This window comes from Salmo salar, chromosome ssa07 (genome assembly GCF_905237065.1).
Source record: "Salmo salar chromosome ssa07, Ssal_v3.1, whole genome shotgun sequence".
Taxonomy (NCBI): domain Eukaryota; kingdom Metazoa; phylum Chordata; class Actinopteri; order Salmoniformes; family Salmonidae; genus Salmo; species Salmo salar.
Window position 1 is genome coordinate 54,309,935 of NC_059448.1, and position 15,162 is coordinate 54,325,096.

General features: G+C 46.3%; 1 protein-coding gene across 5 annotated transcripts in view; it reads left to right on the plus strand.

Moving 5' to 3' along the window:
- Positions 1 to 14,865, plus strand: part of chchd3a (coiled-coil-helix-coiled-coil-helix domain containing 3a) — a 99,594-nt gene extending 84,729 nt beyond the window's left edge. For 4 of the 5 annotated variants that reach the window (XM_045722270.1, XM_045722273.1, XM_045722274.1 and 1 more), the window contains 3 exons: positions 8,806 to 8,941; positions 9,177 to 9,229; positions 13,732 to 14,865. In XM_045722270.1, coding sequence (XP_045578226.1) covers positions 8,806 to 8,941; positions 9,177 to 9,229; positions 13,732 to 13,741 — 199 coding nt within the window. In that variant the 3' untranslated portion in view covers positions 13,742 to 14,865. The remainder of the gene's footprint in view (positions 1 to 8,805; positions 8,942 to 9,176; positions 9,230 to 13,731) is intronic. The other variant, XM_045722272.1, reaches the window with a different exon arrangement.
- The last annotated feature ends 297 nt before the right edge of the window (positions 14,866 to 15,162 follow it).

Below are 15,162 nucleotides of genomic sequence, written 5' to 3' on the forward strand. Positions count from 1 at the left end.
AGAGGACTGTGTCTTCTCTACCTGTAGTTATCAGCCCTAGAGGACTGTGTCTTCTCTACCTGTAGTTATCAAGTCCCCAGAGGACTGTGTCTTCTCTACCTGTAGTTATCAGTACCCTAGAGGACTGTGTCTTCTCTACCTGTAGTTATCAGTACCCTAGAGGACTGTGTCTTCTCTACCTGTAGTTATCAATACCCTAGAGGACTGTGTCTTCTCTACCTGTAGTTATCAAGGCCCTAGAGGACTGTGTCTTCTCTACCTGTAGTTATCAATACCCTAGAGGACTGTGTCTTCTCTACCTGTAGTTATCAGTACCCTAGAGGACTGTGTCTTCTCCTAACTGCTCTGTATGCTGTCCTTCTAACCACTTATCCAACACAGTCTAGATGGACTATCATACGGTCCAGTCTAGATGGAATGTCATACAGTCCAGTCTAGATGGAATGTCATACGGTCCAGTCTAGATGGAATGTCATACAGTCCAGTCTAGATGGACTGTCATACGGTCCAGTCTAGATGGACTGTCATACGGTCCAGTCTAGATGGAATGTCATACAGTCCAGTCTAGATGGAATGTCATACGGTCCAGTCTAGATGGAATGTCATACAGTCCAGTCTAGATGGAATGTCATACAGTCCAGTCTAGATGGAATGTCATACAGTCCAGTCTAGATGGAATGTCATACAGTCCAGTCTAGATGGAATGTCATACAGTCCGGTCTAGATGGACTGTCATACAGTCCAGTCCAGATGGACTGTCATACGGTCCGGTCCAGATGGACTGTCATACGGTCCGGTCCAGATGGACTGTCATACGGTCCGGTCCAGATGGACTGTCATACGGTCCGGTCCAGATGGACTGTCATACGGTCTGGTCCAGTACGTGAAACCTTTACCAACACACTGGCTCTTAGTGTCTGGGCACAATGTTGCACTGTGCTGGTTACAGCTGAATGACAGGTGTGTGTGTGTGTGTGTGTGTGTGTGTGTGTGTGTGTGTGTGTGTAAAACGGGTTTCATTTAAAGCTATGTGTATACTGTTTATAATGTTCAGCTCCTTGCAGTCAGGTCAACAGGTCGACTTTCACCTCTCCGTCTACTCCTCCCATCCCTGCTGGAGAAAGAGACACACTCATCCCTCCCTCCATCCCTCCATCCCCAAATACATATTCAACAGCCAAACAGTCCTAGAGCAGAGTTTTGGCCTGGGTGATTAAAGCCTAACACAACTCTGCATTTTGATAGTCATTAAATGAGGAAATGGGAACTGAACAAACCTGAGAGTCTATTGAATCTTCTTCCAGCCACCCCTAACAATACAGATATATGTGATGTGGAGAGAAAGCTAACCTGTCTGTTTTTAAAGGCTCTGTTATCTGTGAGGCACGGAGGAGTGTATGTAAGCGTGTGTAAGTGTCTGTGTGTGTGTGTGTGTGTGTGTGTGTGTAAGCGTGTGTGCGGTCTCGCTGAGGTAAGACTTGACCCGCCTGACGATAGCACATCAACCTGCTGCCATTACCCCCCCCCCACACACACACACACACACACACACACTTAAAAGCCTTTATGTACTGGCTGTAAAATGGTCCTTGCTCGGACACACACACACTCTCATATAAACACATTTAAAAGCCTAAGTACTGGCTGTAAAGCCTCCCTCTCTGCTCTCTGATCTCACACACCTTTTAGTGACTGAATAACTGACTTGAACACATTGTAAAAGGACTGTTGGGCAGACTGTGGCACATCATAAAATCTGTAGATCTCTGTGTGGACTACAAATGATGTTTTAACAGTAAATTCTCTTAGGAGTACAATAGTTCTACTTTAACAGTAATGTATCATAGGAATACAATAGTTCTACTTTAACAGTAATGTATCTTAGGAATACAACAGTTCTACTTTAACATTAATGTATCTTAGGAATACAACAGTTCTACTTTAACAGTAATGTATCATAGGAATACAATAGTTCTACTTTGTTGTTCTTCGATGCCATGGTTAAGAGTTCTGTTTTGTTGCTGATGTTCTGTACAGTTTCATCTTCACTGGTTTGGACAGGGCTGGACATCTTGACTAAGTTTCAGTTTTCCCAAAACCTTTTGTAGTTTTCCCTCAACAACCCATCCCCCGAGCAGCGAGAGAGTAAGAACAATCGTAAACTCTATTTTTTGACACTTTATCTTCTGTGCGTGAATGAAATTCACATGACATAAAGCCCTTTCCTGTGCTATGAGTGGTCTGAGTAGTCGAGAGAACTAAACTACAATGCAGCCTTCTCTGTCGTGTTGATTGTCATACCAAACATTAGTTAGTGTGCGTTGGCAAGGGATGACAAAGGTAGAGCCATAGTATGGAAGTGATAGTGAATGGTAAAAACAGCAAAACTCCATTCCAAGCGCTCTCAGGAGATGTCCGCTAGGTTGAGTGTCAGTGGGGGGGGCCCTGCCCTCAGGAGATGTCCGCTGGGTTGAGTGTCAGTGGGGGGGCCCAGGCCTCCTTTCTTCTGTTCCTTCTCATTATCTCACTCTCTTATTTATTTCTCTCTGGTGCTCATTTATTCATATTTTTCTCTCCTTTTGTTGTCTCACTCTTTCTCAATCTCTACTTTTTGTATCTCTCTTCTATCCCCCCCCTCCTCCCTGATGGGTATCACCATAGGGGGTCAGCCAGGTCTTCTTTAAAAAGCGATGAGAGTTAAGTGTGTCATTTTTCTCTCTAAATGGATCATTTGTATTTATTTGCCTGACTCTGTCACGGAGCCGGTCTTAACCAGAGAGAACATGAAGGCTTTTTAAGAGGCCCCAGCTTCACCTCCTAACCCTATTATAGCCCAAGTGCTTGTAAATGATGATAAATGGACCTTGTGCCTTTTGAGAACTCAATCTGGGCCTTGTAATCCATACTCATGGATGTAGGGAAGATAGATCCTACTGTGGGTGTCAGTTTATGGTCAACATATGGTTTTGGATAAATGGATGGAGACGTATTGCTCCTATATGTGTGACAAAATACTGTACAGTGAGAAAGTCACTTAGATATCAGTATGCCTCTGTTTTATTTTCTTGAAAAAATGAAGCAATGATTTGCTATTACTGCTGTCCATGCATATTTATACAATACATTAGTACGATTTGGTTAAGATCGTTTTTGTCTGGCTAGAGAGACTACCGTACTCATAGTACAGTGGAATAGCTATGCTTTTTCAATGAGCTGACTGGTGTAGGGGAAGGAGAGACGAAAGGATGGTTTTCTATGAGCTAACTGTTTGTTTCTACGCCCTATAGAGGGACATATCTAGTTGGTCTGTTTCTAGAAGTAACACAGCATAGCTAACCAACTAGTTGCTTAGTATAGAATCAATTCCCCTCTTCCTCCTCTTTTTTGTTTTCTCTTTTCCTTCACCTTTCTGTTCATCCCTCAAACCTACGTGCTTCATTATCCTTTTTTATCTCCCTCCTCCTTCACCCTCTTTCCCATGCTTTATCTTCTACTGGCTTTATTTTGTGTATCTCTCTCCCCTGCCCCCTCCTCTCCGACCACCCTCTCCTGTGTGCTTTCGCTTTTTACATGTTCATATTCTTCAGCCTCTCTCTTGCCCACCCCTCTCTCTCTTTCTCCCCGTCTCTGATAAAGCATCTCATCTCAATGCGGCTCCCTGCGGTCTGTCATATGTCTCCCCTCTCCAGCTTGATTTATGTGGCTGTGGTGTATAAACCATACTGTAGCTATATGAAACAAACCCTAAGCGTCCCCTCTCTCCTGCTCTATCTATGGATCAAGGGGGGAGAGAGGGAGAGAGGGAGGAAAGGAGAGAGAGGAGGATGGAGGGAAACTTATCTCGTATCAATAGAGCTATGTTGGCATGGAGACCTTTACTGATGGCCTCCTATATAAGCAGAGATGTATTGTCCCCCCACTCCGTAGGTACAGTACACACACCTCCCTCTCTCACCCCGCTCAGCTACACGTCTCCATTTGTTTCAATCTCTCCCTCTCTGAAGTTTTATTAAATATCCCAGGCGCCTCGGAGGGGGGTGGGATGGCCATGCAGTGAGAGGGGATTTTTGATTGACAGCGGATGGATTTGACCTGCGACTGAATCATCTGGTTGTCTGTGTTAGAGAAGGGGAAGAGAGGGAGAAAGAGGGATAGAAACTGCGAGACAAAGAGAGAAAAACGGAAAGGGAGAGAGAAACCGAGAGGGAGATAAACCGAGAGGAAGAGAGGCAGAGATCATACAAATCTATATGACTGACAGGTCAGAGGAGCCATTCGGTCTCTTCCCAACCCTGAACAAAGAGCATTGTAAAACAAATATGAACCATGGTCCCCCTCAGATTTCTGACCCATTACGTCAGAACATATTAGCTACAAGTCTGATCTTAGACCACAACCAACTGTTTCCTCCTCAAAGGTCACAGCATTGAACATTTTTGTGCTTTTGATTCCTGTGGGGTCGAGAAATCGATAGAGGGGTGGAGAGAGAGAGGGGGGGATGTTTACGGATGCCCCAGTGTTTAGGTTTCATGGGAACAGGATGAATCACTGCTGTTTCTGACTACATGTAAATACACTGCTCAAAAAAATAAAGGAAACACTAAAATAACACATCCTAGATCTGAATGAATGAAATAATCTTATTAAATACTTTTTTCTTTACATAGTTGAATGTGCTGACAACAAAATCACACAAAACTAATCAATGGAAATCCAATTTATCAACCCATGGAGGTCGGATTTGGAGTCACACTCAAAATTAAAGTGGAAAACCACACTACAGGCTGATCCAACTTTGATGTAATGTCCTTAAAACAAGTCAAAATGAGGCTCAGTAGTGTGTGTGGCCTCCACGTGCCTGTATGACCTCCCTACAACGCCTGGGCATGCTCCTGATGAGGTGGCGGATGGTCTCCTGAGGGATCTCCTCCCAGACCTGGACTAAAGCATCCGCCAACTCCTGGACAGTCTGTGGTGCAACGTGGCGTTGGTGGATGGAGCGAGACATGATGTCCCAGATGTGCTCAATTGGATTCAGGTCTGGTGAACGGGCGAGCCAGTCCATCGCATCAATGCCTTCCTCTTGCAGGAACTGCTGACACACTCCAGAGGTCTAGCATTGTCTTGCATTAGGAGGAACCCAGGGCCAACCGCACCAGCATATGGTCTCACAAGGGGTCTGGGGATCTCATCTCGGTACCTAATGGCAGTCAGGCTACCTCTGGCGAGCACATGGAGGGCTGTGCGGCCCCCCCAAAGAAATGCCACCCCACACCATGACTGACCCACCGCCAAACCGGTCATGCTGGAGGATGTTGCAGGCAGCAGAACGTTCTCCACGGCGTCTCCAGACTCTGTCACGTCTGTCACATGTGCTCAGTGTGAACCTGCTTTCATCTGTGAAGAGCACAGGGCGCCAGTGGCGAATTTGCCAATCTTGGTGTTCTCTGGCAAATGCCAAACGTCCTGCACGGTGTTGGGCTGTAAGCACAACCCCCCACCTGTGGACGTCGGGCCCTCACACCACCCTCATGGAGTCTGTTTCTGACCGTTTGAGCAGACACATGCACATTTGTGGCCTGCTGGAGGTCATTTTGCAGGGCTCTGGCAGTGCTCCTCCTGCTCCTCCTTGCACAAAGGCGGAGGTAGCGGTCCTGCTGCTGGGTTGTTGCCCTCCTACGGCCTCCTCCACATCTCCTGATGTACTGGCCTGTCTCCTGGTAGCGCCTCCATGCTCTGGACACTACGCTGACAGACACAGCAAACCTTCTTGCACCAGCTCGCATTGGTGTGCCATCCTGGATGAGCTGCACTACCTGAGCCACTTGTGTGGGTTGTTACTCCGTCTCATGCTACCACTAGAGTGAAAGCACCGCCAGCATTCAAAAGTGACCAAAACATCAGCCAGGAAGCATAGGAACTGAGAAGTGGTCTGTGGTCCCCACCTGCAGAACCACTCATTTATTGGGGGTGTCTTGCTAATTGCCTATAATTTCCACCTGTTGTCTATTCCATTTGCACAACAGCATGTGAAATTTATTGTCAATCAGTGTTGCTTCCTAAGTGGACAGTTTGATTTCACAGAAGTGTGATTGACTTGGAGTTACATTGTGTTGTTTAAGTGTTCCATTTATTTTTTGAGCAGTGAATATCATAGACAGTTCCCTGGGAATGGTATTCACTATGTGGTGCTACAGTACCTTCCCCTTGACTACTGTACTAACAAAACTACAAAACCTTTCTCTGAGGTTGTATTGGGAAGATACAGTTGCTGTGCTGTGGCTATGTAGCACACAGGCCGACTGTATTACAGGTGATAGTAACTGATGAGGGAGAGCCTAATGTAATATTGAGAAGGCAGAAATTCTCTTTCTCGGTCTCTTTCTCTTCTCTCCTCTACCAGTGGCTGTGAGAATGAGTTAATATTAATCTTAATGATGGATGATGAATGACCCTGCGTGAGCCAGAGTGTGTGTGTGACAGTGTTATTGTCCTGATTAACTAAACAATGTCTCGGGTCTCTCTATGGAGTAGGGAAAGAGAAGGAAGGAACGAGAAAACAGAGGTTTATCTCCCAGTTGCTCTTCAAGGTCTCTCTCTCTCTGTCATCTGTAATGGCTTCTAAGAGAAACAAACAGTTGTGTTGTATCAGCAGGCTGCACCTGGCATTAACGCAAACGCTTAAGAAAATAATTAGCGGGTGTACGTGGCTGCCTGGTCCCTGAAGATGCCCAAAGGCAGTGGAATGAATGCTACGTTATAGGAGCAGCAGGAGAAGAATTCTGCTGTCTGTGTGTGTGTGAGACACACTGTCATCCTTCACCGCTTAGAGAAATGGGCGTGTCACTCCGAAGGCAATGAGTGGATTCTCTTGGTGCTTGAAGAGCTTCTATGTATATGAGATGGCGCGTTATGTTCGATCGCTGTTCAAATGTGAAGAATAGTGACAACCTACAGTATCATCAGAAATATACATTAAATGGAAGGTTAACAATGTTAGGAATTTATTTCTGATCATCCAGTACTTGCTGCTTTGTATCAATAGGTGCCTTACTCGCCTACATGCTGTTAAATGCAGTGGCGTCTGGTGACAAGAAATGTGAGGAGGATGGATTATTGACTGACATCCCTTTGGCCATAATACTGTGGCCATGTGTTGGCGGCCATACTCAGAAGTCCCATGCATCCAGCCCCCCTGCATTGCACCCTGGGTAATGAACCATGTGGCCGTTGTGTCCTTTCAAACCCAACAGGAGGGTGAATTCTCACTACAGGAGGGTGAATTCTCACTACAGGAGGGTGAATTCTCACTACAGACAGTAAATCCAACACCTGATTGGAACTGGAGGGGCTCAGCTGTGCCCCTAATGCCTCTCCAAGGATCAGAAAGGTGCTGACAGGTGAAATCAGCACTTCTGTGTGCTAACTGCTAAAGGATGATGCCAACATTAGCATAATGGCCCTAACATGTGCAGGTGTATCTTTTTAAGTATGGGTGGTTTATGGGGTGTGCTAACTGTCAAGAGACAGATCCTGCTAGCTGTTAGCATGAGATCAATGGTGCAGTTGATAGTCCTTGCTGCTGAGGTTAGCGAAAAGGCCCTAAAGCTTTGGGACCCATATGGCATTGCAGTGGTGATGAAAGACCATTTCTGGACTGAAGATATCCTTTAGCATAAGATAAGCATTGCGATGTACAGCTAGCACGAAAGTGGAACAATTTGGTGGCTCCACAGTACTGAACTATGCAGACAGTTTTGGTTAGCATTAGCGCAGTTGTGATGTTTGATACACTGACACCTCAGTGTCAGTAGCTGTTGCCGCGGTGTCAGTAGCTGTTGCCGCGGTGTCAGTAGCTGTTGCCGCGGTGTCAATGGCTATTTGGTGTCAGAAGTAAGGACTAGCCCTTTGGGTGCTGTATTCCTCAAATAAATGTTTATTTGTCAAGTACACGGTTTACAGGTATAAAAGGTGCGGTGAAAATGTGTGTGTGCCAGTTCCCTTTAACAGTGCAGTACAATAATCAATCATCAGTCAAAAAATGTCCACTTAGCACGACCAATGGGACAGCTAGCTATAGGAGAGGGTGTGTCAATACAGTCAGAAACCTATAATCATGCAGGCTCTATCAATCAATACTGATTCAATACTCAGTTCTGTCGTCAATAAACCCACAAGAGTCATCATCATCTTCATCACTATGACGAGGGGTTTCCTATCGCAGTACAACAACTTTTTATTGTTGTTCATTTTCTATATCCTTTTTTTTCTCCTCTGTTTTATTTTCTGGGTGTGTCCGTATTAGACTTTGATTGGCCAGTGTGTTTTCTGAGGAGAAAAGAGAACACAATTGTCCATAGAAAATAAACCCTGGATAGATCTCCTGTTTCCAGAGGGACAGGTATAGAACCTTTCTCCTGGTGACAGAATAGCACGGCTTGCCAATATTCACACGTCCTCTGGCCCTTCCATTGACGTGGGGAGCCTCTAATGAATGGATTGGCATGCCCGTCACTGTTGCGCTGACGGTTGCTTCCATTGGCTGGATCAACCTTTGGCCCCATCTCTTCTACAGTCTGACTGATCCCAGATGAACCACTGCTGTGGGATGGGGAATGGGCAGAATGAGGAGGACAATTTCATGTTTTTGTGTGTCTCTCGCTCTCTTCTCTCTCCTCCTGTCAGTAAATGGGGAATGTTAGTAATTGCTTGTTTTGCAGGTGTGTATGTGAGGGCTGATGTGATTGTTTTTAATGTGTGTAGTGTATGATATTGATTGTAAATAGTAAAGTCTCTCTCCTCCAGGCGGTTTGAGGCGAGTCCAGTGTGTGCTGATCTGCAGGGGCAGATCCTGAAGTGCTACCAGGAACACAGTGGGAAGACGCTGCTCTGCTCCACCATCGCCTCCCGCTACCTGCAGTGTGTTAACCAAGCTAAACAGGTGGGCCCACGGGGAGGGTGTGTGTGTGTGTGTGTGTGTGTGTGTGTGTGTACGTACCTTGGGATACGTATGAATAACTTTTGTTGGTGTCTATCCCCATCTACTGTAATTTATAAGACATGTTGTTTTGTTTACAAATCTCTACTGTCTCAAAAGTGAAACATGAATGAGTTCTACATCTAATGAAAACTTCTGTTTATTCCCATATTGCTGCATGATTTTGTTGTCTGAAAAGAATGGCAATAATGATCTTGCCCCGCTATGGGCAACCGCTACAGACATTAGAAAGTAAGTTGTACTGTTCCAGGATCTGTCTCTCCCAGTAGAGTAGCTATGGGCAACCGCTACAGACATTAGAAAGTAAGTTGTACTGTTCCAGGATCTGTCTCTCCCAGTAGAGTAGCTCAGTGTTGTCTAGACATGTAGCTTCATCAAACCCCAGATGTACTTAGGTAACTGTGTGTATTACCACTAGAACAGTTCATTTCCTTCCTACATGACTTAATGGTTGTTGCCGGCCAAACATACACGTCTTTCTCTCTTCACCCCTCTCATTGAAAAATGTACATCTTAAAGCACTGTCAATAAACACACACTCGCATAGCTCGACTGGTCACACACACACACACACACACACACACACACACACCTAACAAACACTAACAAACACTCTTGGCTGCCCCTGCGTTTGAGACCATAGTGTTTCTCGCTTGCATAAAACTCACTCTAAACTATAGGTTCAGAGGAAAGGTCTATTTCCATAATACCTGCTGACGCTGGCTGGTTTCCTTCACTGCTTAAGTGTGTGTTTAATTTAATAAGGTCCAGGTCAGACGACCAGGTCAGACGACCAGGTCAGACGACCAGGCCAGACGACCAGGCCAGACGACCAGGCCAGACGACCAGGCCAGACGACCAGGCCAGACGACCAGGCCAGACGACCAGGCCAGACGACCAGGCCAGACGACCAGGCCAGACGACCAGGCCAGACGACCAGGCCAGACGACCAGGCCAGACGGTGCCGTTCTGATACCATTGTCCTCTCGTTCTTCTTTATTTCTCTCAAGTCATTGGAAAGTGGACGTGTTTTAGTAATATGGAAATGGTATTGTCTCAACGTTGATATTAATGGCACACACACACAAAACACACACAAAACACACACACACACACAAAACACACAAGGATAGACGTAAACACACACACACTCTCTCCTCTGGCACTTTTCAATATACAGTAGTGGAGTCAGACAAAACCCAATTTATATTCAGATAGGTTTTCTATTAGATTTTTTCTTTTACAATTTGACAGTTTCTAGAGAACTGTGTTCCGCCGCTCTCCCCCGGGTATTAGTAATACGTCTAGGGCTGCTGGGTGCGGCTAGGTTTTAAGCTATACATCATGTAAATAACACTATGTATTATTCATTTGTACGAGTGCTACCTACCTGTAGCCTCTTTGGAATCCCACAAGGCTGTGTGTTCCTTGCCGCACACATTCACTGCTCTGATCTTGTAAATGTGGAAATCAGCCTGGAATATTATGGTAATCCACAGAGTTGATCAGGTTCCCGAAATCCAAATACACTCGTAGTAGAGAGTGTTATCTGTGTAAGAAAGCTGTTACAATCATCAGGTGAGAGATAAAACAGAGCCCTGATAGAGCTCTACAGCTAGTGACCCACTGCAGAGGGACAATATAACCTAGTTAAAAGAATAGGAGAAGAGGTGATACAGCCCACTGCAGAGGGACAATATAACCTAGTAAATAGAATAGGGAAGAGGTAATACAAGTAATGAAAGCGGGGTCGTAATGGTTTATTATTATTATTATTATTATTATTATTATTATTATAGCAGATGCGGTAGAGTAGCTACACAGTAACCGAGCAGGAAGCTATGTGGAGGGGTCAAAAGGTCAAATTTATCAAGCACCAGATAAGACCTAGATGGGGTCAAATCTCTGCCTCTCAACCTTCACTCCTACTCTTAGCTGTGTCTCAATTCATCTTTCTGTGATTCCTTGCATCCTTCTCAATCTTGAAGGAGAAAGCCCAATGTCCCTCCCCTCTGACCTTCTCCAACGTGTTTTGGGAAGGAGGCAAGGAGAGGGAGTAGGTTAATCGACGGAAGATGATGAATTGAGAAGGAGCCCCAGTTTAGCTATAAAAGACAAACTTACCCTCCACAAGCCCTGATACACTCCACACTCCACACAAAACCCCAGCACCCTTCAAGCTTCAAACGGCCCACTAAACCACTAAACAGGCCCGTAATGAATTACCCCCAGATAGGATTGTCCACTCCATCACCATTGAACACATAATAACATGACATGACATAATATCAGTCTGAATATTGACTGGTCCAAGAGAGGGGAAAGACTATAGGGTTGTCATCAGACAGGCCTTTGTGACTGATAATTACTAGTATTCCTTATCATCGGCCCGCGATAATATTTAGATCTTGATGGCCTCTCTTGCACGCACGCACGCACGCACACACACACACACACACACACACACACACTCCCTGTCACTTTATAATACACACAATGCTAAACGGGTCCAGATAGCGACTGACTGGGGTTATTATATAGAAAGAGGGGGAATAGAGCGACTGGAAGGACAGATAAAGAGGAAGAAGACTCTCTTTTGAGAGGCCCATGAATAGAACGTTTATCACGGGGGCCGATCTCTCTCGCTCTCTCTCTCTTCATTGCATATTCTTGCCGCATGCCCACTTCTTGCCTTGCTGCCTCCCCCAGTCATCTTGGATCTGAGGTCTTACTAGCTGCTATAGCTTTTTTGGGATGTAAAAATTTCAAATACATCTTCCTTGTTGACTGTCTTTGCACAGAGTTTAAACAGGGTTTAAAACAGCTTGTTCTATGTTTGACGTGATCCTGCTGTAAACCAGTTAGCATGCTCTCTGACCATATCTATTCAGATCGGCTACCTCCGTTCTGTCACATCACAGCATTATATTAGGCCCCAGCCTTCAGAAATGTGACTTGTTGGAGCCCTCATTGCTTGTTGTTGCCTGTTAGGTTGGACAGAGTAAATGTTGTTCATCTGTAATGACTGGTGTCATGGTAGTATAGAGTGTAGTCTAGTGTGTAGAATGAATTGATCCGCTTGGTGTTGGACAGCTATAGGGAGGCACCGACATGGATGAATCTAATCTAGAACACAAAAATCTATCTACTGCCCCTCCCTCTCTCTCCCCCATCTTTATTCAGTCGATTTGTGTTTTTCTCCTTTGTTCTCCCTCTTTAAAGTAAAACATTTTTGGGGCCACTTTTCTGTGTTCCCCTCCCCCGACATTGGTTTCCTCTCCCCTCCCCATCTCCTCTAATTGTTCTCACCACACTTCTCCTGGAATGTTTCATTGTGAGGCATCAAATGCTATAGCCTGTATGAAATGGGGATTGACAGGGAGGGTGATGTGTTGGAGGGTGATGTGTTGGAGGGTGATGTGTTGGAGGGTGATGTGTTGGAGGGTGATGTGTTGGGGGGTGATGTGTTGGAGGGTGATGTGTTGGGGATTGACAGGGAGGGTGATGTGTTGGGGATTGACAGGGAGGGTGATGTATTGGAGGGTGATGTATTGGAGGGTGATGTATTGGAGGGTGATGTATTGGAGGGTGATGTGTTGGAGGGTGATGTGTTGGAGGGTGATGTGTTGGAGGGTGATGTGTTGGGGATTGACAGGGAGGGTGATGTGTTGGGGATTGACAGGGAGGGTGATGTGTTGGGGATTGACAGGGAGGGTGATGTGTTGGGGATTGACAGGGAGGGTGATGTGTTGGGGATTGACAGGGAGGGTGATGTGTTGGGGATTGACAGGGAGGGTGATGTGTTGGGGATTGACAGGGAGGGTGATGTGTTGGGGATTGACAGGGAGGGTGATGTGTTGGGGATTGACAGGGAGGGTGATGTGTTGGGGATTGACAGGGAGGGTGATGTGTTGGGGATTGACAGGGAGGGTGATGTGTTGGGATTGACAGGGAGGGTGATGTGTTGGGATTGACAGGGAGGGTGATGTGTTGGGGATTGACATGGAGGGTGATGTGTTGGGGTTTGACAGGGAGGGTGATGTGTTGGGGATTGACAGGGAGGGTGATGTGTTGGGGATTGACAGGGAGGGTGATGTGTTGGAGGGTGATGTGTTGGGGATTGACAGGGAGGGTGATGTGTTGGGGATTGACAGGGAGGGTGATGTGTTGGGGATTGACAGGGAGGGTGATGTGTTGGGGATTGACAGGGAGGGTGATGTGTTGGGGTTTGACAGGGAGGGTGATGTGTTGGGGTTTGACAGGGAGGGTGATGTGTTGGGGAATGACAGGGAGGGTGATGTGTTGGGGATTGACAGGGAGGGTGATGTGTTGGGGTTGACAGGGAGGGTGATGTGTTGGGGTTTGACAGGGAGGGTGATGTGTTGGGGATTGACAGGGAGGGTGATGTGTTGGGGATTGACAGGGAGGGTGATGTGTTGGGGATTGACAGGGAGGGTGATGTGTTGGGGATTGACAGGGAGGGTGATGTGTTGGGGATTGACAGGGAGGGTGATGTGTTGGGGATTGACAGGGAGGGTGATGTGTTGGGGATTGACATGGAGGGTGATGTGTTGGGGATTGACAGGGAGGGTGATGTGTTGGGGATTGACAGGGAGCGTGATGTGTTGGGGATTTGTGGCAAGAGTTATCGCTAATATGAAATCCCCTCTTTCCCTCTCTACCTCCCTCATCCCCTCTCTCACATTCTCTCTTTTTTTATCCTGTTGTTCCAGAACAAGTTGAGGACTGGGGGCTAAGAGATCGCAACCCCGAGTCGAGGTAGAAACAGAACCGCAACCTGACCTGAACCAGGAACACAAGACAAACAGACAACCCTGAGAGAGAGATGGACACCCCTTAGCCCAACACCCCCACTGACCCCCAAACCCTTTACTCCTTTGTAAGATCCCACCTACAGTACCTACACCCCTTCTCCCCCACCCCACTCCACTGCATGTCTATCTCTACTACCACGAGGGAGGAGGACAACGGTAGCACTTCCTAAAGAGTACAGCGCAGTAGCTCCATGACACAGCAGCAGTAGGAGAAGTGCAACTGTCCGCCATGTTGGAGACGCATGAATACATGCAGTGGCGGAGAGTTTAAGCCTAGGCGGAGTCCACCAGAACCAATGCAGGCCCAGCGCTGAAGATATCCTCACGGACTGAACCACTATCATTACCAACACGCACCACCACCCAACCAGCTCACCCCTCTTACAAAGCCAGTAGTCCGCCCCATCACCACACCCTCTATCATAAACCTACATGATCACATGACTTCTATCCGCCAGGCTTCACCCTACTGTATCCCTCTATCCACTATATAAACCTACATGATCACATGACTTCTATCCACCAGGCTTCACCCTACTATATCCCTCTATCCACTATATAAACCTACATGATCACATGACTTCTATCCACCAGGCTTCACCCTACTGTATCCCTCTATCCACTATATAAACCTTCATGATCACATGACTTCTATCCACCAGGCTTCACCCTACTGTATCCCTCTATCCACTATATAAACCTACATGATCACATGACTTCTATCCACCAGGCTTCACCCTACTGTATCCCTCTATCCACTATATAAACCTTCATGATCACATGACTTCTATCCACCAGGCTTCACCCTACTGTATCCCTCTATCCACTATATAAACCTTCATGATCACATGACTTCTATCCACCAGGCTTCACCCTACTGTATCCCTGTGCACTGTCCTGCACACACACCGTTGTGTCTGAGCGTTGTGTGTGTTCCAGTGTGTTAATAATGCATCTGCTTGTTTTGTTTTCATCCCAACCGTGTCACAATCACTTCTGACAGAGGAAATTAAAGAATGATACCGGAATTGACCTTGTTGTCGTTGAATGTGTCTCTCAGTATTAAATGTGAAAGAGGGGGTTTGTGCTTATTACTCCTTTCAATGTTAAATGTGAAAGAGACTCCCTATTGTGTAGTCTCTGTGTTGTGTATTTCTATGTAAGTGACATCAGAAGGACGACTGTTCTTCAGCGACGGAGCCGCAGTTATCTTGTCTCCCTGGCGACAACGCACCTGGCAGACGAAGAGATGGCGAAACCCACCCAGAGAGAGAGATGGAAAGGAAGAGAGGGAACACTCCTCACACTTGTATCCTCCTCTCTTCCTCT